This window comes from Corvus moneduloides, chromosome 5 (assembly GCF_009650955.1).
Source record: "Corvus moneduloides isolate bCorMon1 chromosome 5, bCorMon1.pri, whole genome shotgun sequence".
NCBI classification, from domain to species: domain Eukaryota; kingdom Metazoa; phylum Chordata; class Aves; order Passeriformes; family Corvidae; genus Corvus; species Corvus moneduloides.
In genome coordinates this window covers 26,339,190-26,365,795 of record NC_045480.1, presented here as the reverse complement: position 1 = coordinate 26,365,795, position 26,606 = coordinate 26,339,190, and the positions used below count along the sequence as shown (strand labels likewise).

The window sequence follows — 26,606 nt, the reverse complement described above, 5'->3', positions numbered from 1 at the left end:
CATTTATTCTGTATGTGCTTCTTTTAGAGTATGTGAAGAAGAAATTTATACAAGTATTAGAATTAATGTAGTTAGTGTAAAAGGTCTTTGTCCTGCAGTTCATGCCCTTCAATTTCTAGCTGTTTTAATTGAAAAACTGCTTAGTAACTGTTTCTACACCTTTTTAATCGTTTGCGTGTGTGTGGATAGAGGGTAAGCTAGACTTTACAAAATGTAAGATGGAACTTGGGGATTGTTCTGAAAATATTCATCATATGCAAGTATGTTTTTCTTTGTTGATTTCCTTTGAAGTACCTCAAGTCCTCCAAGTTTATGTGGGTTTGTCTGTGCAATAGGGCTGTTTGTATTAGTCACTCAGGATGTGGACAAATGAGTCCACTCTTCTTTGTAGTGAAGTATACTGAAAGTACACGCCTAACTGTATTGACTTTTGTTGTTTTTAAATTGGAATTTTTAACACAAATACATCTTTCCTTTTACAGAAAACTAACATGTGCTGATTTAAAAGAAAAGGAGCTTCTTATTTCCTGTAAAAATCAGTGTCCAAAAGAGGTAAGCCATATTAACAAAAGAAATGCTTGAGTTGACGGCTCTGTGGAATTCTCTGAGTATAGGCCAAGCAAACTAGAGAAGCTTAGTCTAAATGAATATGTTAAATGATAGATGTGAAGGTAGTTCATGACCCATACTTGAAGGACATGTATTAATGTATTGCTGTCAACCAGGAGAGTTTTATTAAAGGAACAGAGGTTTGTCTCAAAGGCACTAATGGCTTGAATGTTTAAGCAGGTGAGGTTGAATGTGGAAGAGTATGTCCTCTCACATGGTTTAAAAACTGGTCATCAGTTTATATCTCAGAAATAGTAGGATGTTGTTTGATTAGGAAAAATGCTGGGAATTGTGCTTGCTATTCTCATGTAAGTGCAGGTTTAGAATCTCTAACTGCAACAATTTGGGGGATAAGGGGTTTTATACTTAATAAATGAGATGAGCTAATAATGCCCTGGTGTGTTAGTGAAATATATGTTAAGTAGTGTAAAATAGAAGACAAGCCAGTTAGTCTCTCTGCTGTATCTGGGTACATCTAAAGGGTTGCTGTGAAGAAGAGAAGGATAATATCTTTACTACATGATGCTTAGACTATGAGCCAATAGCATCAGTAAAGAAGATTCCTGTTGAATACTGCATTTGAGTAATAGTTTGTAGAACAGGGCAGGAACTGGTTGGAGAAGCTACCAAATTTTCATCAGCAGCAGCTTGGATGTGTTTCAAGATTTCTCTTACAGCAGTGTTACCCACAACTACACGTGTGGCATGGGCCGAAGGACTTTGTCCTTGTCCTTCCCAATGCTGTGGCTGTGTGCTGCTTGTGTGCTTTCAGAAATCCTTGCATTACTTACTATTTTATGTTTGTTCCTTAGTTGTCATTAACTATGCTGAGAGGGTCATTAACTGTCATTAACTCCATTTCTGGATGGTTAGAAAATGTGGGAAGTGGAAAAGCAGGAATTTCATTATCATCCAGTGTCAGAAACTTCAAATATGAATCCTTGTCTATATTAGAAAACTTTTTTTTTGATTTTGAGTAAATACAAAAATTTACTTACTGCTGCTTTCCCAACAGTGTCTGTTCCTCTGCTTTTCAGACAAGATTGTGTTAACCCCAACAGGAAGACTGTACTCTGTACATACTTGTGTCTTCTGCTTTTTGCCCTTGTAGATGCCTATTGATTAATTTTTTTTTTCTGTAAATGAACATGCCTGTCAGAATTTTCTCATCTGGATGTCTGAAAGCTCTCTTCCTGGTGGGGGAACACTTTGGGATATTGTTTAATTGTCCATTTACCTCTTAATTTTGTCCTTTCATGTCCCTCTCTGTTACTTTGGTTTTATTTGCTCCAAGACTTCCTTCTCTGTATTTTCAAGAGTGCTTTAATCCCTTATCATGAACTGTATGTTCTGTACTTCAGCTTCTCTTCAAATAATTTTTTTCCCCACAGCTCATCTTTGACTTTGATTAATGTAACTGTTACGATTTTTCTGAACATATTCCCCAGACTTAGTCTGGGATTTAAAATCCACCTAGCAGTGGTCCCAAACTCTAGCTTATAGTTCAGAATTGCCCTATTCCACAGATGATGTCTTTTTTACTTAATTTGATGGGATGTGAGGTAAAGAATGTGACAACAGAATTTACATTAGTTTTATAAAGCTTTAACTTAGTTCTAAAACTCTTACTCCTATAAATGGTTTGGAAGATAAGGTTTTTTGCAGCGTCTGCTATCCAGAGAATTAGTATAATTGATGTAAAAATGCATATTCTTCCTTTCCTGTGATGCTAGCTCTAGCTCTTACTGTCGTTCATGAAATATAGAAGTTATTAGTACCTTCTTGCTTCAGGTAGTTCATATCTTTGTGTTACAGTTCCTCCTACTTTTCTTCAGATCCTTCTTTGGTAACTATATGTGTAATGTATGGGGTTTTTACCATTTTTTTGTCCAAAAAATCTGTTCCCATTTCTCTGAATACTGAACAGTTCTAGGGATGCTTTGTCTGTTTCTGTTTTATAAACAAAATATATTTCTGCAGCTTTGAGAAAATTAGCTAGCGATATCATTATACAAATTATACTGATAGCTCTCTTTTAAGGGATTTATTGATAAACACAGTTTGAAGGAACAGCCTTAACAGACACCACCCTGCCACTCCCACCACCACCTCTCCCCAGCAAACATAGGCCAAGCCCATTTTCTTGTTTGTAAGTTTGTCATGAAACAAGAGCTTACAAACAACTTGGCCAGAGATAAGATGGATAAGACTACTTAATTTAGAGCATTTGAAGATTGCAAATCTAAAATGTCTGCCCAAAACTAATTTGGAAGTGGTTTTGTATGTAATTCTGGAAGGCTCAAGTAAATTTCAAATTAGTGTTTTATGAGAATTTTCTTATTCAATGTCAGAAGCTGACCGAGTCATTCACAGAGCTCAACGACGTTGACGATTGCTATAAATCAGTGTGCACTACCACTCCTAGCTTACCATAGTGCAACTTAGGTTCAATGGAATGCAGTATTTTACTGCAGTTGTTGTTTTGAGATGTTTTTGGTTAATGGAAATTGCAGTAGACAGTATGCTACCATATTTCTTTTACAGTTGCCATGGTACATTTGGGGATAAAGAAAACTAGTTATATTGTCTGGGCCTTTGGAAAAATACTACAGAAACTTGAAAAACTTGAGGAGGTTCATGCTTTTCTTTTGGCTATGGCAGTATAAAACTAAAAATGTGACTTCCAGCATTACATAGCACAGCTCATATTTCCTTTCTGCTTTAGGGAGAAGCAGTTTCTTTAATCCTGCCACAGCTGTTATATATGAGATATTTTAATTAAAAAGTTAATTCTCTTGTTTGGTAATAATAACAAGAGATCCTGTTGAAGGAAATTTAACTTCTTTTTTTTTTTTCTTAATCAGGGTGATTAAATTCTTAGGATCATGCTTGCAGATGTTTTGAAACAATTCTTATGTAGAATATTGAAGTCTGTCAGTTTTCATTGTTTATGTTTTCCTGTCAGTGTTCGTGAATCTGTATTTAACACTTTATTCCATGTAGTTAGTATTTTTTAACAAAACAGCCATACTTTGTAGTTTTACTGTGCACTCTGCTTTTGTTTTGATGTGAAATATGGGACCCCATTATGATAAATTTAGTTTAACATGATAGTGCAGTAGGGCAATGTAATTTTTCCCCCAAGCTCGGCACTGGTGAGGACACACCCAGAATCCTGTGTTCAGTTTTGGGCTCCTCACTACGAGAAAGACACTGAGGTGCTGGAGAGTGTCCAGAGAAGGATTGCTGATGAAGGGTCTGGAGCACAAGTCCTGTGAGGAGTGGCTGAGGGAGCTGGGGGTGTTTAGCCTGGAGAAGAGGAGGTTCAGGAGGGACCTGATCCACACTCTCCTGTGTGAAAGGAGTTTGTAGAGAGGTGGGGATTGGTCTCTTTTCACACAAGTGACAGTAGAAGAGGAAATGGCCTCGAGTTGTGCCGGTGGAGGTTTAGATTGGATATCGAGAAAAATGTCTTCACAGGTGGTCAAGCATTGTGCTAGGGTGCCCAGGGAAATGGAAAATGGTAGAGTCACCATCCTTGGAAGTGTTCAAAAAAATGTGTGGATGTGGCACTTGGGGACATAGTTTAGTGGTTAACTTGGTAGCGTCAGGTTAAGGGACCCAGTGATCTTAAAAGTCTTTCACAACCTTAACAATTCTGTGATTCTATAAATTTTAAAAGTATGCATATGTTTTTGGGCTTTTTGATACATTAAATTAATTAAACATTCTGGAAATAATATTTAATTCTGCAAACACACACTGCAAATGTATGTGAATTACAAAAATTTAATTTTGTCTTTGGAAGTGGTAAAATTCTCTTTTGTACTTACCTTTTGGCATCGCTGCTCAAAAGTGCTATTTTCTTTAGTACCAGGGTATTTTCTTTATTATCAGATGTGTATTAACAGGTTGTGTTAATTACCTTCTGTTGGAATTCACTTAAGCCTCCACAAGTGTTGATGGAGTTTATCATCTTCTGGTATAATGTTAAGATTTAAAAGCACTGCATATGGGAAAAGTATTTGTAGGACATTTTCTGTTTTGGTTTTTTTTTCAGAGTTGTGGGTTAAATCCCTTCTTTTAATGGCTTTGCCATCTCAAACATAAAGCATGTTCAGTTCGGGCTTCAGTCCAGAAGCTATTGACAAGAGATCTTGTATGGTAGAAAAGGATCTAAAGGGGGCACACACTTTCTGTTTTAGCACTGAGTAGTTCAGCATGGACACTTAAAAAGAAGCAAAAAAAAAATCCTTTCCCATTACATTCTTTATCCAGCAGAAGCAGCAGAATGATTGCTTTTGTTTTCTGAGATCATGGGGAAATGTTGTTTTGCCACTTACTTCACAGCTTCTCTTGGTATTCTTTTTAGTGTTGGTTTTGCAGTGAAGGGAGTAAGAAGAAACTTCCCTGCACAGAGATATAGGACAAGAAAAAAGCTGTCAGGGAAACATTTGCTTTTCAGTGTTGGATTAAACATACTCCTGTGCTATAAATATTTTGGTCTAATGGTGTCTATGAATTTTATTGCAGTAGCACTTAGAGGTCAAGGTGAGGGTTACTGACTTGAATTTGCAGCTCTGATATGTCAGTTAGTGTTGGGGTCTCCTCCCCTGCCGTGTAGCCCTGGCAGAGGGGCCCTGAGGGCACAGACACGGGGTTTCCCTGTCCCTGCTCAGCCTCGTTCCCATTGGTTGGTTTGTGTTCCCTGCGCGGGCAGAAGGACCCTTGGTCCGGTGACTGGAACAGTTCCGGGGCAGAGCTCCGGCCATGCGGCTGGAGAAATAAACATCTCTGAAACAGCTATCAAGAATCTGTCTGTCCATATATATTTCCTTTCCACGGGACTCCTGGTTTGATATATGCGTGTTGCAGTATCCCCACTGCAACATAATGGTGGAGAATTGTGAGCAGAACGATCCCCGATCCCTAAGCGACTGATTTGTGTGAGTAAACCCTGGAAACTTTGGATTCCTCTTCTTGGTTTTGCTTTGCTATTCCATATCTAAACTATGGAGGAACCGTGGGAAGACTCTTGGCTCTCAGAGTCGCATATGGACATTTATCTTAAACTTAAAATGATTCTTGAACAACGATTTGTAAATTTTAGCTTGATTCAAGCTCAAAAAGAACTGAAACACTTCCTGGCATGGTTGTTTAAGAACTTTTTCTATGTTTCTTGGGATTTAATTCTTACCAAGGGCTTTTGGAAAACCGTTTGGACACAGTTAATATTGGAGTCAAAATATATGCCAATGGAAGAATATTTTCGTGAATATTATTTAGTTACTGAGACTGTTGAGCAGTGTCAGCTGTGTCCTGGCGAAGGGAAGCCTGGCGCAGGGACCGTGCGGCCCAGGCCACGTGCACCGAGCGCTCTCCGAGCAGCAGCGAGGCAGTTCCCGCGTGCGGGCGGAGCCACGCGAGCCACAGTGTCGGTGGCGGAGCGAGGCGCGGCGGGAGCGGCGGGACCCGGCGGTGCCCGCACGGCCCCGCACAGCGCATGGTGGAGCGAGCCCCGGGAACGTCCGACCGAGAGGGGCGGCGCGCGGGCGGTGGCTGGCGGCGGTGGCGGTAGAACAGAGCCACACCCAGCCGAAACGTGCGCTGGAGCAGGGCGCGGGGGAGTCGTCGCTCGGGGGCCTGGCCGAGACGTGGGTGCAGCGCCTGGCAGCGGCAGCGAAGCTGCGACCAGAGGAGGCGACGCACGGAGAACTGAGCGGCGCGGCCCGGCCCGGCCCGCGCAGCCTCGAAAGCGACCCCGGGAAGAGCGCGCAGGCACCAGCAGCCCCGACAATTCCAACACGGGAGCGACCGAAAGAGAGGGCAAAGACGCAGCGAGACAGAAAACAGCAGCCACTCGGAAAAAGGAAAAGATCATAGTACCTAAGATCTTAGGGATAGTAAAATGGTATAATGTTAAGCAAAATTATGGTTTTATAACAAGGTGTGACAACCACCAAGACATATTCGTGCATAGAACTGCTATTAAGAAGAATAACCCTGAAAAATGGATCCCAAGCTTGGGAGATGGAGAGGTAATGGAATTTAAAATTTTACTAGGGAGAAAAGGGTTACAAGCATCGCAGGTCACTGGGCCTGATGGTGTTCCTGTAAAAGGCAGTATATATGCAAAAAATCGTAGTCATGTTAGACAATATCTCCATTGCAAGCCCCCCCTACAGTCTCCCTTTCCTAATCCCACCTTTCCCTTTTACCCTATGTCCTATTACCCCCAGTGTATTCCCAATCCGTTTTTTCATCCATGGTTTCCCTCACAAAACCATGCTTTTGCCAATTGTTTCCCCAAAAATCCCTTTCCAATGCCGAGTGGGGGATGAAAAGGGGGAGGGAAGAAGTTAAACCCTCTCCTGCCTCAGTTTCCCCACAAAGCATGCTCAGAGAGTTCTGTCTCCCTTCTGTCAGCCCTAAGATGTTCCACAGAATCTGGACATTTAAAGACTCAGGAGGGTGGCTTGTTTTGTCTTGAAACTGTTCTTGTTATGTTTATCCAGTTGTTTTCATTTTCCTTTTATTAAAATAAAACGGGTGAGGTGTTGGGGTCCCTCCCCTGCCGTGTAGCCCTGGGAGAGGGGCCCTGAAGGCACAGACACGGGGTTTCCCTGCCCCTGCTCAGCCTCGTTCCCATTGGTTGGTTTGTGTTCCCTGCGCGGGCAGAAGGACCCTTGGTCCCGGGACTGGAGCAGTTCCTGGGCAGAGCTCCGGCCATGCGGCTGGAGAAATAAACATCTCTGAAACAGCTATCAAGAATCTGTCTGTCCGTATATATTTCCTTTCCACGGGACTCCTGGTTTGATATATGCGTGTTGCAGGATCCCCACTGCAACAAGTTAGGACATGACTGTTTGGGCTTTGACTATTAATGAAAATGTGCCTAATTACTATGGAAGAGTAATCTGGAAGTAATAGTTCTAGCCATGGCTTGTTCTGGCCAGCATGAGGTGACTTGCAGGTGAGACTAGATGGAGTTATTGTGTATGATGCTCTTGTGTAGGGAGCCAGGAGACGGGCCCTCCTACTGCGCAGTGTTCATGCAGTAGCAAATTGGTTTTGCAGAGATTGTGGTCACTTATGAGGAGACTCGGCCATTAGACTCTGTGTTCTGGGTGGTAGTCTGACCTTGGTAGCGTACAAGGCTTAGACAAGCTTCTCCCCTCATATTTTCAAAATGAGGCAAAATAATTTTTGTATTTCAAGGAAAATATTTGCTGATGATCAGTTGTGCTTGAAAAAAACTAAGTTCCTTCTTTGATAAGGTGACCAATTTATGTATTTTTCCCTCCAGATAAAATGAATAGATGAGATCTGCTGCATAAGGCATCAGCAGAGTGAGTCAGTCAATGCCACTTAGTGAGTATCTAGTTCAGATACAAGAGAGGGTTAATACAAGCATGAAGGTGGCTAAAGGAAACAACTGTATTTGATTATCTTTTGAAAAACCCACCCAACTCCCTCCCCCAAAACAACAGCAAAACTAAAAAAAAAATTGGAGCAAGAGATACTAACAGTAAGGAAGATTTCCCAAGGACTGAAATGACACTTGACTTTGCATTGTTTTCAGTAATGACCTTGGCACAAAAAACAGTCATTTTCTGATGAAAAGTTGTAGGGTGTTGTCAGTGTATGAAAATTGAGGATGTGCATCTGTAGAACACATGTATTGGGGCCATGTTATTCAATACAGAAGAAAAACCCCCAGTAAGACCATGCATGTGAAGCTAATAATAAGCTCCCAGGAAACAGCAGATATTCTTATTTTTCACAGCATGATTAGCTGGAGAGAAATAAAATGAGAGCTGAAGATGTTTTGGGGAAGGTACTCTACTAAGAATGAGGTGCAATTAAGGCATTGTACAAAGTCCTTCCTGCTGAGATGTCATTTGAAATATTACATGCAATTCTGGCTATGTACTCAAGAAACATTGATTTAACATGGTTGAAATTCATTTAAGGGAATACTATGGTAATAAAGAGCCTTTTAAGAAAAAACAGAAATACTTCAATATGAGGATAAGAAGTGCGGCTTAGACTAGCTAGAACAAATGTAGGAAACTCAAAAAAAGCTCTTGCATCTTGTAGTGAGCTCCTGGAGCACTCTCCTTAGTGAAGCAGTAGAATAGGGTCAGAATGAGGGGACTGTTTTCACAGTAAGCTTTCATCCAGACGTGGAAGGATATAGGAGGTAGGTACTGGCCTGTGGGGGGACTGGATTTCAGGACTGAACATGATGACTTAAAGGTTCCTTCTAGTCCTGTATGAAATGTGCTGAAACAGTAACTAAAAAACTGAGCCAAAACCATGAAGTATCTATAATAGCTTGTGACTGTTGTGGACATGAAGACAGGTATGTGTGTTCCATAATTTTAGTCAGAAAGATTCATGTTCTGTTTAGGTATATGTTTCATGATACTAGCTCCGATGTTGTGCCGGTTCCAATGGACTTCTGAGAATGTAGATTTACTAATCAAAGTGTACCCACCTGGGTTTGATACTTACTATTCTCATTCTTGTGGATTAAGTGATGTAGTATGTATACATTTTGGATTTTTAATAAATGTGGAAAATGAATCTTAAAATTGTATGTTTTAGAGCATTTTCCAGTTTGTGTTAATCCCTTGGTGAGAGTGAAGAGGTGAAATTTCACTTTTAATAAATAACACTGCCTAATGCTATTTTAAGTAGCTGGGGGATTTAAAGCTCTCTGTAAGTAAATTGCTTAGATCTCTTCTGTGAGGTTCCACCTTCAGTTATTATTGGGTTATTGGGCTATGTAGTTGAAAATGAAAAACTGTTATTGTGAAGACTTCTTATGGGCATGTGTGTGAGCAAGGAGTATTTTTAGTCGAGTTCTTAACAAGGAAAAAGATTTGTTTACTTTCTTGACATTTTATTTAATATAATGCTGGGAGCACTGCTACGTTCTTATCAGTCAGCATACTTAAATTACTGACTTAATTCTTACACAGTAAATGAATGATAATATTTTCTCTGTAAGTTAAAAAGTGCACTGGCAGTAAAAAAAAGTCTTTATCTTTCAGATGGCAGAAGTGGGATAATCTGCAAAATGCAGAAATTTTGGATTTTCTGAGATTATTTTGGACATGATAAGAATTTTGGTGACCTTTATTTGACTTTTGCATAGTTCTGATGCTGCTTGCATAAAAGATTTTTTCTGTGGTATTTCTGCTTCTGATTCTTTCCTCTTTCTTTTATTGCTCTGTCTAATCTACAAGTAGCTAATCTACAGTACATTTAATTTCAGTTTTCAGGGGTTTTTTACCTTATCCATTTGTATTCCCCCAGCATAGAGATAGCTAGGGTGATGTATACATTACTGTGGAAATTACTGTTCTTGAAACATGGGAAAGGAGAAAATGTCTTCTAATAAAGCTGTGCCAATAAAAGAGAAATCGTCCTACAGGAATTGAAAATCAGTAAATAAGGAGCAAACATTTCCTGCCCCCCAAAAAGAAAAGAAAAACCAATTATTTCACAAGTGAGAAGAATGATTAATTGAATGTTAAAATGCTAGGTCTGAAATAAAACCGATTCATAGATTCTTGGTAATTTTACAGTGTTTTATTGATGCGGGAGTTTTATTTGTGTTTTGTTCTTTACAGCTGCCCTGTGGTCATCGGTGTAAGGAGATTTGCCATTCGGGTAGCTGTCCTCTTAACTGCAGCCAGAAGGTTAAATTGCGATGTCTCTGTAAGAGACTGAAAAAGGTAAATTTTTAAGTTGCAGTTTTTGAAGGATGTCTATTCTTTCCGTGTTCCTGGGCTTGTATGGATGGATGATGTGGATGCTGCAGATTGGAATAGGGCCAGTTACTATAGTAGAGCTCTAACAATTTACATCAGCTGAAGATCTGGGTTGCTATATCAGAAGATTCACTGGAGAATATAAAATCTTGTTAATTCTAAAATACGTTAGCTGCCTGACTTACAATAGCTTTATCTTCATGCACACTTAAATTTTTGTAGTTTTGTGAGAAGAATACTCAGATGACCTGGAGTGATTTGAGAATAAAAGTTACGTTTTTATGATGATACTGGGAAATTTGCAGAAGTTGGTATTAGCACAGATGTTGTGAAACCTGAACTAATGTAATTAATTAAGGCTCCCTGCAAACCTAAAAGTAAGTACAGGCATCAGCATCCTTAGCTTCTAAAAAAGATAAGGACAAAGTAATGTAACAAGTTTACTTTAGATGTACACTGTTACGAGGGGAACAACAGAAATTGATATGAAGTCTTGACAAAAAATAATGTCTTAATGAAAAAAACCCCATGATCTTTCTTAATTAAAATCTTCTGGCCCCAGTTAACTTCTGAGCCTTCCAGCACGTTGCAGTTCCCCAGAGTCCTCAGCTTCTCCAAAATATGTCTTGTGCTTCCTGAAGTCTTGCAGGTGGGATGCTCCGCAGGAGAAAAGATGACATATACAGAACAAGTGCTTAAAATTGATCAGCCTCTGCTTACAGATATCTACTTTGTTGTTTTTTTAAATTTCTTCAATACTAGGAGGAGGAGAGAAAGCATGAGTGAGAATTACTTACTTCTCCCCCCTCCGCCCATGACCTGACTTTGTCCTGTAATATGAGCTGGTTAAGATAATGTATATGAAATTACTGAGGCTCTTTCTGCCAGAGGTTCAGAAGGTTATCTTACTTGTCTAAGGCAAATAAATGAGTGAAGAAGAGAAAAATTAAACTGGACTATTGATTTATTCTTCCATTCAGCTTAGCTTATTAGAAAGAAGGAAAATAAAAAAGGACAATTTAATACATAATTACAGATTCAAGTAACAATCAGTCATTAGCTTTATTTTATATGTAAAACCAGTGTTTTACTAAATAAAGTTTTATTATTTTCATAAAGAAGTTGACATCTAAAATCTTATATGGGGAAATGATTATAAAAGACAAATTGTATTAACAGGAAGTACAGTGCAGCAAGATACAAGAAGGCAAAGTTTCACTGGAATGCGATGCATTATGCAAGGAAATGAAGCGGAAAGCATATGAGGTAATGTATCCATTGTAGCTATAATTTTTCTCGGAGTTTCAAGAAAAGTAGAAAAAAGAACACATTATTTTTCAAGGCAGTACCTGTAGAAATGCAACGTAAGTGGATGTGCTGTTGAATAGTAGCTATTTTTTCAGACTTGAATTTATGAATGGTGTTAATTAACTCAAATACTATCTTAAAACAGTATTATGTTATTTTCCTTTTTTTTTTCTTTAAATTGATTGGAATGTATTCTTTCCTCTTTCACTGAGAACGAGTGATGATCAGTGATGATAAAATAGTCATTAATGCTGTTAAGATTGGAGTCAGGCTTCTTCACAGAAGAAGATCTGTGTTTCCAATGAAGATTTTGCAGCCATCAGTTGCTCAGATTGTCCAGTGTGGAGTATAATCCTGCCACATGGTATTAGTTATCCTCTACTGGAAGAACTGAGAATTTCCTGCAACTGCAGAATACTACTTAGGCTGCTGTAAACGTGACTTCTCCCTAGCTCAGCTGTTCTATGAAGTAAAGAATTTGCTCTGTGCTGTCACACAGAGAGACAGGATATGATCCTTACTCTTATAAACCTTTTATAGAAACATAAAGAATTGATGCATAACTTGCTTGGGTTTTATCAGGTAAGTATTAGATGTGATAAGCATACAACCCAAGAACTCAGTGGGTAAAGCTGACAAGTCAACTTCTGTTCAGGTTTTCAGGATTGATTGACAAGTTCTGACAAGTATCATACTGACCAAATCTCGCAACTTTGCAAGCAGGTTGAATGCTAAAACTCTTGGGATAGGCCTTTAGAAAATCCCAACCATAACAAACAGTTCCAGTAATGTGGCTGTTGTCAAGGCAGACATAAAACCCACACTAGTCATAATCCATAGTCAAGAAAGGTAGAAAGTTTTTTATTGTCTCTACTGCTATTCTTATACCTCTTCACAGTGGCTGTGGCCTAATTTAAGATTGGCTGTTTAGCAAACAAGGACAAGGCTGTCTAACAAACAATGACCATTCAGGCAGTAAACAATCAACTATACAAACAAAAGTATAGTTGCTGCATATTATCCACAAGTTCTTCCTTGTACACTCTCAATGTTCCTGTAGCGGGTAGAGTTCAAAACTGGGCAGAAACACCAATTAAGTGTAGTGGTTTTGGTTCAAAATATTCATTACTTACTTATTTTCCTTCTGTGAGATAAGAATTAGGAGAAAAGCAAAGCAGGCACAAACCTTAAACAGTTGCAGTAAAATGAAAGAGTTTTATTACTACTAGAATTAAAAGTAAAGAGAAAATAACAAGAAATTAAAGCAAATTCCCCCCTTCCCCCCCCCCCCCTCCCAGCACTTCTCTCCTTTTACCCAGCTCACACAAGGATAACAGAACATGGGATGTTAGTCAGTGTTCCAGTTCTTGAAAAGTCTCTCTCTTATGCTTAAGGAAAAAAGGGTTTTCTTCAGTTGCACGTGGTTCCCAAACTGCTACTAACAGCAGACCCTCCCGGAAACAAACAATCTGCTGTGTGTAGAACATGAAAAATCTCACAGTTCCTTCACACTGCAAAACATGGGCCATCACATGGGGTTATTAATCTTTTTAAGGATAAGTTATTTTGGCCTGCACACAAAGGCTTTCTTCGCCACAAGTCTCTAAAAGCTTCTCTATAGTCTGGCATAGGCACTCTTCACAATCTTCACAGGCCACACGCGGATTCTCCATCCCCCCATGTTCTTCAGATGGATTAAAGAGACAAACAGTTTGTGGTATTACAGTTTCTTACCACGGCATGCAAGAAGGTTTTTTAAGCTGCGCACCAGAATCGCGGCACCGCCCTCTTTTCTCCCGTCGCCATGCTGAGCTCCGTCCCATGTGACTCACTTCTCTTTCTCTCTGACTCTGAAGCTGCCATGTTGAAGAGTGTTCTTGTTCAGGCTTTACGGTAGAGAAAGCTTCGCACCCTCTGTGCTGCTGGCTGTGTAGTGTCCTCTTCAGTTCAGCACGAAGTGTGCTGGCTGCAGACAGGAGGCTCTGCCGGCTCCCGTTGACTCCGCCGGCTCCGCATGGAGAGAAGAGGGACCCGCCTGTCCCCAGAAGCCGCGCTGGATGGGTTTAGCTGTGGCAGTCCATGGCTGGTTTTAGCTGCCTGCGGCTCTGGGACAGTCCCCCCCCAAGCGACCCAGGGTCCGTGCCGCAGCGTTGGGAAAGAGGGGAAAGGGCAGTGGCCCCGGCCCGGCAGGGCCGGGAGGCTCAGAGCCCCCCCACCTTCCAGCAGGCGACCTCCGACAAAAGGGGAAGTCCCGCCTTTCCGTGCGGTTTAAATATGTAAATTGTGAGAAGCGTAATTGGTCTAAAAGACTGTCCATCAACTCAGGTTCAACTCACTACAGTCCCATAACAAGAACATCCTCCCCTTGTGTCCAGAACATCTTCTCTCATTGATATCTTCTTGGCCGCCTCTGTGGGTTTCACTAAAATTGCAAAATTTCACTGTAATATTCTCACGGGTAAATTCTGACTGGTTTCAGGTCTGATTCTGCGAGATTGCCAGTCCAGCTGTCAATCTCCTCAGGTCCCCCCTTTTTTTGTGTTACAAAGGCAGCCTTTTTGACTTTTGCAGGGCCCTTTGCAAAAGACAATAAACACGGCACAATGAGCAGGATGCAAGAAGTAATAGGATTAGGCATCCAATTTTGAGCAGATTTTTGACCTATCCAGCAATTTGCCGATTGCCAAACAAACTATTGAGCCAATCAGATTCTGATTCTTCACGCAATTTTGACACACTTGTTTGTAATTCTTTAATGTGGGCATGAATAGATTTTGAATGATCAGACAAATTCATACAACACATTCTATTGAAATCTTCACATCCATGTCCCTGTGCTAATAACAAAAAATCAATGGCAGCTCTATTTTGCAGTGTAGCATGCTTTACCAAACCAACATCTGTTAATAATCCGGCTCAAGCAAGCGAAGTAGCGTTAGTTTGCCAAGCTAACCAACATCCTAACTTGTTTAACAGTCTCAATGCTTTAGCAGGCGCTATTTGTGAAGAAAGTTAGGAAACAGCCCATTGAGTACTTGATGACCAAAATTTGATGTTGTCATTGCAATCAGGGGCAAATGCTGTGGAACCACAAGTGTATCCACATCTCCAAGTGACAAGGTCCCAGGGGCCTTCCCACTGGCTGGTAAACAAATTTCTTACCCATACTTTAGCTCGAGGCAAATGTTTTTTCACTGGTGGACTGCAAGGAATAAAAATGATTTAAAATTGAGGGATTGTTTTAATGAGTCAAGTGATTTATGGTATATACAGCTTTTAAAAGTCTGGACTGTGGGGTTTCCCCTTGCATTCTCCCTTTTTGTTTTTCTAGAACAGTTTTAAGTGTGTGATGAGCATGTTCAATAACAGCTTAACTAGTGGGAGAATGAGGAATATTAAATTTGTGAGAGATGCCTCAAAAACGTAAAAAATTTTTAATTTTCTGAGAGGTGTAGGCTGGCCTATTGTCAGTTTTCGCACAGGCAGGTATGCCCAAAGCAGCAAAGGCTTGCTGCCAGTGCAAAATGACATCACGGGCTTTTTCTCTAGCATGAGCAGAAGCCCATATAACAGAGGAAAGGGTGTCAATGGATACATGTACAGATTTAAAACTACTAAATTTTGAAATGTGTGTAACATTAGTCTGCTAAAGCTGTAAGGCTAAAAGACTATGGGTATTTACTTTTAAAGGTAAAGGTCTATTAAAGTTATGACAATCTGGGCAGGCACTAACAATAGCACAAGCTTCTGTAGGTGTTAGTGAAAACTGTTTACACAATGTGTGTACATTTTGATGAAAAAAGGGTGTGAGATGTTTTAGCTTGGGCTAGTTTATTTGGCTAAGGAATTGCCCAAATAGGATTAGCTAATGCATTAGCACGAGCATTACTTTTTGCAAGAAATTTTGGTGCGTTCGTATGGCTTTTAATATGCAAAACATAAAAAGGATACATGCGTTGCAAAACAGCTGTTTATAAAGCCTTTAGCAAAAGAAACAAATTAGCATTATTAACTTCTTTTAAAAGGGAACAATTTACTCATTGTACAACATCTGCAACATAAGCTGAGTCAACAATTAGGTTAAAAGGTTCATTAAAATGATGAAAGGCCATAGTAACTGGTTTTAATTCGACTAATTGTGCGGATCTAGTACTGATTCTGGGAGACTGCCAGTCCAGCTGTCAATGAATCTCAGTAAGAATGTGAGGATAAGTGCATAGGATATGGAGTCCTTCCCTAAAGCAGGGTGAACTCACAGTAAGACTGCATGAGCTGAGACCTATCAGCATGTCTCAGTGTGGTGCAGGGTCAGTGCTGTTTGACTCCAGCAGATACTACTACCGGTTTCTCGCCCCAGTGTTGTAATCCACAGGGAGAAATGGTCTAATGCAGTGAGCAAATGGCTACAAGCTTCTCCTGTAAGCAATGCCACAGACATACTGGATGGCATATCCTAGCTATGTGTACCTTCCTCACAGAAGAATGTGTATTTACTTGTTTTGGGGTTTTATATAAGGTAATGAAGTTTTATTTAAATTCTTTCTAGGCACCTTTTGTTGCCTATGTTGACGTACTATGCAAATGACATACTAGAATGGTCTCCTATTATAGGCACTTGATGAAAGTAGTTTATTTATTTCTATTACTGTTTAATGTGTTCAGACTGGAAAAAAAATTGTTGAAAACTGCAGACATTTACGAAGATAAATTAGTTTGCACATTTGCAAAACAGCCATTAATTTCCAAAACCAAAGTGCATTAATTCTTAATAAAACTTTTCATGTCTGGCACCTAGTGAGTAAGGATGTCTTACTCACTAGGTGCCTAGGAATTGAATGTGTCTTTTACTGTACATTTTATTAAAGAAATAGTTCTAGAAATGTTTTCCCATGCTGTGATTATAATGGTTAAGGTTCCCTTTATCTATGTACATTATACCTATGTATCTTACACAAATATGACCACACCGGTGTTAAAAGAAGCTTTTCTGCTGCTCTTTTCCACATTTGAAGGTCACTTTTTCTTTTGTGGCTGAAGTTTTGCCATTAGATGGCAGTGAAAAATGAGGGGGCTCATTGCGCAGTTTTTTGCACACCAGACTTTCAGATTTCAGATAGCCAGGGTGCTTTACACACATTTCTAAAGAGACTCTGCCATTGTATCTAGATTAATGAAATTATCAATAGTGCTTTTATTTGATATGAGGTTTAGTAATTTAAAAATTTGTCTGAAAACCTGCAAATAGGACTGTGCTTTTGACCCTGACCTCAGTGCCAGCTGTTTGAGCTACAGTATGGTAAAACATCCTCCTTAGTCATCAAAAGCTCTTGAATAGGAAATTACTTGTAACCAGCTCTGCCTGTGCAAACAGTATTTAGTAAACTATTTCCATTGTTAGTATGCAAATCATCCAGCTGCTAGGATCAAGATTTTTTTTTCATTTCAAATTATTAATAGGTTTTCACTTCTAACTTTTCTAAGGTAGTGATTCAGTGACTGCAATGCTAAAAGCCAAAAAAATGTATAAAAAGGGGGAGATACATAAACTTCCCCCATATACTCTTTCTGTTACTGCTATTACTTAGTGATTACTGACTGTGGGAACTTAAGAGGGTGAGACGGTGTCTTTCTGTCTAATGGCCTTTGTTGGATTTATCTCCTGTTAACATGCCTGGTTGTTTTTCAGTTGACATAAACTTTTGGCATCTACAAATGTCCTGTAGCACTGAAATTCTAGATTTACCCAAATACTCTGTGGGAGTAGAATACTTTCCTCTGTTGTGAGCCAACCTCCTGGTAAATTCATTTTATGCCTTTGCATTATGAAAAATAATTATTGATGTTTTATCCCAATTTGGCATCTGCACACTCCTCAGGATTTGGTGTCCTGTTATTCACCTGATAAATCCTAGTTATGCATCTCTTCAGATGGAGGCCACTCCATCCTGTTGTCTTTTGTGTATGTTCAGGCTTCATAGTTATTTGTTATTGTAGGACCAAATGGAATGCAGGTGCAAAGATTCAAGTATGTGGCATGTTTACATATTGACAATTTTTTCTGCACCATTTGTTTTCTTAATGCTTTCTAGCATTTAATTTGCTTTCTTGAACACTGCAAAATATTTCTATAGAATTATCAATTGTATCTCCCATGACTTCTTTTCATATGACTTTTGGATGGTGGAGTTCATTTGATGGAAAGCTTGCATACTTTTGCTGAGAACCATTCTATAGGAGTAATTATGACTCTGTAAGAAAGTAGGTTTAGCTGCTGTTTACAACAGTTTATTATAACTTTGTGTGTCTGGACAGATAAAAGAAGCAGAAGCCAAAGCTGCTCTTGAAGAGGAGAAGCGAAGACAACAGGTATTAACCTTTCTTCTTCCTCATCCACATCTTCCTGACCTTGTTCTTCTTAGTAAATAATCTAATTTACATGCAATTAAAGCAGTGTAGTTTTTAATGTGGTATGCACAGTCATTCCTGTCAGCTGGTACCAGATTCTGTGTGATATAAATTATTTACAATGGTTAAGAGGCCACATTTTCCCAAACAATTCCCATAATTTTGTGCAAAATGGTAACCTTGTATTCCTATAACTTCGTATAATGTAATTTATTTTTAAAATACTAAGTACGCTTTTATTTTGATCAAACACTTCATACAGCATAAACACCACAGAATGCTGAATACTGCAAGGTTTAAATATTGGGTGAAGCTCCCCTTCTCCCCCCTCCCATCGTGAAAGAACAAGGACAGCTAGATGAGTCTTTGTCCTTCAAGGTCTCCGGGGTGGGGGGGAAACGTGTATTTAGTGTAATTGCTGTTGGTGGCGAGGTTATGTGGTCGGCATTGTAATCCACAAAGCTGCTGTGCCAGCTGCCTGGAGGTGCTGATACTAATCACATTCAGGCTGACACTGCAAGCTCAGTTGGTGGTGATGGCTAGGTCAGGTTTGTCATCTGGAGTCTGCCCGCTTTCCAGCCAGTTCATGCATGTGTGCCTGTGCCTGAGTGAGCATTTGACACTAAATCATATTCCAAGTCCAGTGTGTGCTTTCTGACTCCTTTTACTCAATTATCACAGCATCTATGTATTTAGCTTACCACTTGTGTTTTCACCTGCATGTCACACTGTTTGTATTAAGGGTCAGTGGCTTACTCCCTGCTTGACAGGGAGGGAGCAAGGGAGGCCTACAGAGCTGATCCACTTGTGCCATTTCCCCAATCTCATTAGGATAGACAGTTTCTCTGTGGATCACAACTTCTGTTATACACACTTTGTAAGTTCTCTAAGCAATTAATGGAAGTGTTACATTTACAGTGCTCTGGCAAGGCCTGTTTTTGTTTGTCAGAGGGGAGCCTTGTCTTCTCATCCTGCAGGAAAAGCATGGTTATGTGTCTATTGTCCAGGGCACCAGGCACTGTTTTGTGATCATCCTGCAATGTTTATTGCAACATTCATATCTCAGCTGTCTACAGTATCGAACACATGTTCCCTCATATAACTCCTAGACAGTTCATCTAATTCTTCTTGCTCTCTAAGCTGACCCTGGAAATGTTACTTCTGGCATATAGGTCAGGAAATGTAACTTGTGTACAGATGTCTGAAACACGTTGGGCAGAGGAAATCTGTAGGTGTTGGTTCTGCAAGCTAAGTACTGAAATGTGCTAGTGGGCATTTAAACATGTAAAGGACACGCTTACAGTTCTAGAGCTAGAAAGCCAGAGTTGCGATGTTTGTCTTGCACTGAGTGTTTTCATGCATTCCAGAAGGCATCCCACCCAATTACTAATGCTTTCTAATCAAAATCACTTAACTTATAGTCCCTCTAATAAAGTATCAGTAAAGGGGCTTCTCTGAAACAGTAGCAGATTCGCTCCACCAACATAGTGTGCTGGATTTTGGCTGGACTCTTCAGCAGTGATTGTTTCTCTCTGCAGTCACACCACCATTGCTTTCTACTTGTACATTCTGTGAACTCTCACAGTTCCAGCCCAACAGTAGTAACTTCATGCGATATATGGCAACTGCTCCTGCATATGTGTTTTGTGATGGATGCAACTTCAGGGATAGAAAACTTCAGCTATACATAATGAACCCTATTAAAAGGTTAATTAAAGAGTTGGTAGTTATATAGTGCATTAGGAAGCAGTAGGACAAAAATAGTAAAAAAAAAAGGTACAGCTGTAACTAATAAATAGGCTCTAGAACTGCACACAAGTACTAACCTCAGCTACTGCAGCCTTTTTATGTAACATTGGTTCCTGTCCAGTTTGAACTCATAATCTGCCATCTGTTGATGGAAATTGGAGGACATCACTATCGTAGGATGTTGAGTATATTTTTGAGTACACTCCCTTCTGACAAAAGTTTGTGTGTTGTACCACCTTCCTCAATGTCATTAGCACATTTTTATAGTGTTCATTAGAACTGTTCATCTATTAGTCACAGTTTCTTAAACCTATTTTGATTAATACTTCATTAAATGTTTTATATACAAATTAGTGCTCTAGTAAGTCTGTGCATTTATATTTTGTTATTTGCTACATATAGTAGCAACTTTTGCTCATACCATTTACAGATGGAATCACTTGTTTCTTAGTGGAAGAGACAGCTTGGCTAGGCTTCTTGTCATGGCCCTTGCAGCCAAACTTTCCTTCTGCTTCTAATTCAGAGGCACCCTATGAGGCCAGGGTTTTCACAATTGCTAGAGGTGGAAAAAAGATCAGTGCTTTGATTATTTAACAACTCAGACCAAGCTCTCTCTGTCCCTCACCATTGTGAAAGATTTGGTTACGTTTTCAAGCTAACTGTTGAGAGTTTCAATACTGAAAGTTAGGGTCTTGAATCTGAAGTGTAATTTATTGAGTTGTATGAAAGATTTCGTTTCCTTTTTTTTTGTACAAAGAAAAAAATGTAAACAGATCCTTAGAAGTTAAAAAGTCAACCTCCCCTATTAATTCCCCTATTCCCCTATTAATAAAAATATGTCCTCACTTTCAGAAAATACACTCTGTGACTGTATAGTCACTGTTACTTGCATTCATTTAGCTACATTTTCCCATGGGAATGCTACTCCTTTCAGTGCAGGAAGAATATAGTGAATAACACATGAAAGAACAAAGTCCAGTGCCTGAGCAACACTAAACTAGAAGTCTTGAGTATACAGTTTAAATAAATAAATTTCATGTTACTTTTAATATGTTTATATACAAAGAAGTTAGGTTCTTATCTAAATAAAAACCCGAGGCTTCTTTAGCTTGAAAAGTTGAGGTTGTTTGAAGACTGGGCACAGCCATTACTTCAGAGGTCATTAAGGTGACACTTCAGGAATGTGACAGTTACCCCAAATCTGTAGGTAGCCTTTCAAGGATAGTGATGGCTTCTGTCTCATATTCTGTGCCTACAAATCTTTTTTCATTCTGTGTTTTGGTTTTTTTTGTTATGTATTTATTTTTAGACAGGTTTTTACAGAGTTCACTAGGAAAGCAATTCAACAGCTATTACATAATTTTGTTTGAGCCCTGTATTTTAATTCAGATTATTGCAATTCATGGAGTTTTCTGCTTTTAAAATGTACAGATCACAAGTGTATTGTAACTGTAGAAGCCCCAAATTTTACTTAGTGTCTGTCTAAAATGAAATACTGCCATGTTGTGTATAAAACCATAAAAACTCTGCCCTTGCCTCCAGATTTTGGATTTTGAAACACTGTTTCATTAAACATTCTTTGCTCTTCTAAGGGAGGATTATCTAGTTGAGAGTAATCTTGTTTCAAGTAGGCTGTGTGACTTTGTCTGAACTCTTCTCCCACATCATCAGAGAGGTGCCCACAATTTCTGCCTTTACTAGGTACAAAGGAATAGACATCAAAATAGGTCCCTTTCTCCTGCTAACAGTGGTAACTGGCACAGGAAGGGAAGAGCTGCTTTGTGACACTCTGACAAATATTTGCTGTCAGTGGAGGAAGATCAGACATCAGGCAACCTTGAGTTCTGAGGGAAGATTTTGTTTACTGAACTACTACTCTGTCCATTTCCCAAAACAGTCTTATTCTCATTTCTTTAATGCACCTACTGTATTGTCTTAGTCCCTCTTCCTGGCAGCACTGCAGCAGTAGTCTGTAGTAGTATGTAGATTTATTTCCTCTCATGGCCAGGCTTTGTCTCTATTCACTGTCCACGATTCCTCTGCTTCAGCTCAGTCTTGCACCTTTTGCTCGGCCAGTCCTGGCTTGCTGCACTCTGCTACTCCCATCAGTTTTCCCTTTCACTCCATCTGGATTTTCTGCTCCCTAGTGCCTTGCACCATGTTTTCTCTAGTAGCTGACAACTTGACCAAAAATCCGGGTAATCGTCAGACCTTTTCTGATTGTAATCTGTCTCAGGTCTTTAGAGCATCTTTTCTAATTTTCCTAGCAATTAGATGGCTTCTCATTGGAGCCTCATCCTAGTCTTCGCTCTTTATTCTAGGCTGCCTAGTTCCAGTTTTATTTCAGCTTTGTACCCTCAAATGAGTTTTGTCTGTATCCTCTTGGTGCCCTTTTAAAAAAAATGTGGAGGGGGATGAGGAACAGGGATCAGAGGATCCTATTATTTATTCCAGACAGGCCCCTGAAACTGCCATTCTTTGTTGGAAGCCTGGCATTCTTACTTTAGTAATTGCTTTGCTCCATTTTTGGGCCTATGAGCATGGGCTTCTTATTGAAGGACATTATATACCTCCGACAGTCATATGAGTGATTAAATGTTAAGTTATGACACTTAACAAATGGAATATTTTTGTGCATATCTAAGATTATAGCAATTAATCTAAAATTTAGTGAGCATGAAAATATAAATAATTGAGGGAAATAGGATAGATTTTTAGTTATTTATGTTTTTATTAATTTATTTTTGGCAGAGTGCATCTTTATTACAAGGGGAGGTCTTTGAAGATTTCAGCCAGTGCTCTTATATAAGTTAGTAAAATAGCTTAAATGCATGCATGTTTTTTAATAGGAAAAAAAATGTATTTTTAACATATTTCATGGAAATAACAATCTTATTTTAGCTTAATATATTCAGCCTGAGTTGAAAAACTGAGCTTGTAAAACTTCAGTTGGCTGCATTTTTGGCAATGTTTTTATAGGAAACTAAACAATGGTTTAATACTTGAAAGCAAAGTGCTTTGTACCTGTGGGATGCAGTGCTACCATCCCATCTCTGAGATGTGCAACTTCCATTGGCTGACAGTTACTTTTACTAAATGTTATTTGGGAATGTTGCTTAAAAACTTCACATTTCCTTGTTTTTAATTCTGACACAAATGTCAACTACTTGTGGTTCTCTTTATTTAGGCTGAACTGGAAGCTTTTGAAAACAGATTAAAAGGGCGAAGAAAGAATAAGAGAAGAAGGGATGAGATAGAAGTTGAACAATCATCATGGCAAAAGTACAAGAACCTCATTATGCTGCCAGTGTTCGGAGTTGCTGTTGTGATGGTTGCATGGCTCATGGTCTACAATGACTGAAAACAACTCAATATTTAATATACCTCAGTTGGACTTTAGGTAGCTATTATCCTAGAATGTTAGTCTGTGTGTAACAGAACTTTATGCATGATATGTATGTATACAATTTGCTAAGAAAAATGCAGAGGGAAGAAATGTCACCTTTTGTGTTATTACATACACAGCACAAAACTGAACTCGGACACTGAAAGTAACAGTAGTTTCTAGTCTACTCTGACGTGCTGATAGTTTGACTGAGATCTGTTAACATCTCTTCTATTAGCAATGTTATTTTTCCTTGTCTCCATTTCATAATAAGAATAGCTTAGTATAAAATGCTTTATTGAATATATGTTTCCTGTAAAATCAGCTTAGTGGTTTATTGAAGGTTAGTGTTCTTATGCTAATCTCTGTGTAGTATCACACAATAATGTCTGTGCTTCATGTCAGTTTTAATATGACAACTAACAGGAAACCTTGGATCACTTAGGCTTGAATATTCTGGGCCTTGTTCAGAGCTTTGTTCAGAGAAAGGAAATGTGAGCCATCTTTCAATTCAGCTGTATCACAGCCAATACAGTGCCCCTCCTTACAAACTGGGGGGTTTGCTTTTTTGTTGTTTCACCCCACCCCTTTTCTCAAAATTGAAGTAACTGAAAAGTTCCTTTAGTGGATAGATTCACATGCTGAACATGGATGTGAAGTAGTTTCAGGGTACAGGGGTGCATTCTTACTGTTGCCCCAATTGCCAGCAGAATAAAAACAATTTGAAATTGAACTTGAGTATCACCTGACTATTTGTATGAATAAATGTCAAAGTTGGATATATACACTATCCAATTATGCAAAAGTGTAATTGGATAGTGTACCAATACAGTTATATGTTGTTCTGAAGCCATCTGGATGGTGCTTGGTAGTCACATTTAAACTATCTAGATAAACTTCTAAATGTTTAAGTATTTTCTTACGCACAGTTTTGAATACCTTGCTTTAGGTTATCAGTATTGGTTGGTAGAACTGGAAGGTTTTCATCTGGCTTCAGAATTATCAGAGAAGCTATGTAGTCTCAGCTGAGAGACTGCAAGTTAAATTCAGGAATGGGGAAATCAGAAAACTGAATTTTTAAACCTCTGCTGGAAATTTTTCGCTCATACTTGAACATTGCAAAGTGATTACGAGCTGCTGCAAAAAATGGGGTGCAAAGCCAAAGGGTATTAGTAGTATGCCCTTGTAATTCAGGCATATAATTTAATCACAAATCCTGCAAAAGCAGTGGGACCATTTGCTTGAGTTAGTAGAAAACATTGTGGTTTGCTTGAAAGCTCTTCTGGTTGATTTTGACTTACTTGTAAAGGGACCCAGTATTAATTTGAACAGATACCAATTGTAATTCTGATTCAGCAGCAGGAAAATAAAACAGAAAAGCTGCAAAAAGGCAGAAGCTTTTGATTGCATAGATTAAGAAAACAGGGAGAAAATCAAGTGTTTTTCAATTTTTCACAGAAGTTTGCTGAATGAGGAGAGAAGTAGGGAAAACCTGACAATATTTAACATGGATTGATGCTATTTTATAGTAGTTTGTTTTTTTTTTTTTTTATTTGACATTTTAGAGATGCATATTAGTTATGTGTCAGACCATTAGTATTTAAAGTAGTAAAATTAATTGAAATTATACTATGCAAAGTTGAATTGAATTTCCTTATTTTCTAGTATAAGAAATAAACAATTTTTCATATTGTTGCTTTAACTTTTTTTCTGTCATATTAATGCCTGGAAGGTAATTCAAGGTAGAAGTGTGTTTTCTTTAACAGAGTGAGGTGATGCTATTGTGTGACTGCATATGCCAGTAACTCTTCTATCACTAAGAGGAAAAGGAGAGGTATTTTTGTTCAGATGAAGTAAAATGTGATGGGTTATCCAAAAGTACAAAAAGATACCTTTCTGGCTGAAATATGAAAATCAACATGAATGAAAACATTGTGGAAACAGCTTTTATCTTGCATGACTGTAACTAAATTTTCTATTTACTGCTAGCTTTTTCTTTAAAACAAGTACAATGGAAAGTTTATCCTTGCTTCTACAGCAAAGAGAAGAAACCTCTCTCTAGAGAGTTATACAAATTAGCTATATTTGTTATATGTTTGAAGGAGTTCTTAGTATTCTTTTCTGCATATTTGTAGTATTTGTGTGAAATACTGGAGAGGAAAAGGCTTCTCATTGACCATCTTCATTAAAGATTGCCATGCTTTCTTATTATAAAAATTCATTCTGTTCACAGAAAGCTATGTGTGAGCGGGCATATTCCCTTTCTTAAACGATTTGTATCTCTTCTGAACCTTGCATAAGCAAGACATACCTAGTTTTGAAATTTTATTCAAAATTGTTCTGTATATCTTATCCAACCATCTGAGTCATTTGCACTCTGTTGGTCTGCCTGCTGAATCAGATATTTATTTCTTGGCATAAAAAAAGTGTGGGGGTTAGAGCAATCTGCAGTTTAATAAATCACTAGATTTTTGTTTGTTTCTCTAGAGTATTTTTATAGTTAATATTTTGCCTTTCTTTGGTTGGAGCTGCATGTTGTCAATGACCTTTGAAATAAAAGGTACAGATAAAATCACCTTTTATTCAATATTAATGAAAGATGGTAATTCTAGGAAAGAAATACTGAACTGAAGGTAGGGTTTGTTAGCAATTTATATGTAATGTACTGTTACATAATATAATGAGCAAATATTTTGAATGTTAACAGCTTACAAAAAAAATGCATATTGATACATTAAATTATATAATGTGACCTGCTGTTGAAGGGAATTTATAGCGATAAAAGCCTGATGATGACTTAACATGAAGAATATTTAGTTATGTGTAAAATGAAAAAAAACTTGGGGCTTTTCTGATTCTGGATGCATTCTGGTGAGAATTCATCCTTCCACTGAGTCAAGGTTCTTACAACTTGTTGGTATGTTTGGAGTTGGAAACTCCTAGGGCAAGTTTGTTCCCTGTAACAATATTAAATCCATTGTGTGTGTTAATTTAATGTAAAAACCAAGTCAGACAATAAATGTATCAGAAACAACTTGAAAAATTGTTTGTTCTCAAGGACTGGTGTAGTGAAGCAGCAAACTTCCCAGGTAATGATGACTGACATACTGCAGCGCAAGTTTTAGGTATACTTTTTGTCTCCTTCTCTGGCAGTGATAGTTCTTACTGCTCACATTAATGCTGGAATTATGTAATTGTGTTCTTTCATGTTACTGCTCTGACAAAATTGTGAGAGTGGGTTGGGGAAGTCGATTAAGATAAAACAAGTGGGAATGGACTTAGTAGCTGATTTTTTTGGCCTCATAGGGAGAAATATAGCTGATTTATTAGACATTCTGACCTTAACTGACCTTAACTACTAGAGAAGG

At 38.7% G+C, this 26,606-nt stretch overlaps 1 protein-coding gene across 2 annotated transcripts in view; it reads left to right on the top strand.

Moving 5' to 3' along the window:
• Positions 1–26,282, top strand: part of NFXL1 (nuclear transcription factor, X-box binding like 1) — a 54,118-nt gene extending 27,836 nt beyond the window's left edge. The window contains exons 18-22 of one of the 2 annotated variants that reach the window (XM_032110139.1): positions 483–552; positions 10,251–10,355; positions 11,571–11,657; positions 18,012–18,065; positions 23,041–26,282. In XM_032110139.1, the coding sequence (XP_031966030.1) occupies positions 483–552; positions 10,251–10,355; positions 11,571–11,657; positions 18,012–18,065; positions 23,041–23,214 (490 nt within the window). In that variant the 3' untranslated portion in view covers positions 23,215–26,282. The remainder of the gene's footprint in view (positions 1–482; positions 553–10,250; positions 10,356–11,570; positions 11,658–18,011; positions 18,066–23,040) is intronic. The other variant, XM_032110140.1, reaches the window with a different exon arrangement.
• Positions 26,283–26,606: the final 324 nt, after the last annotated feature.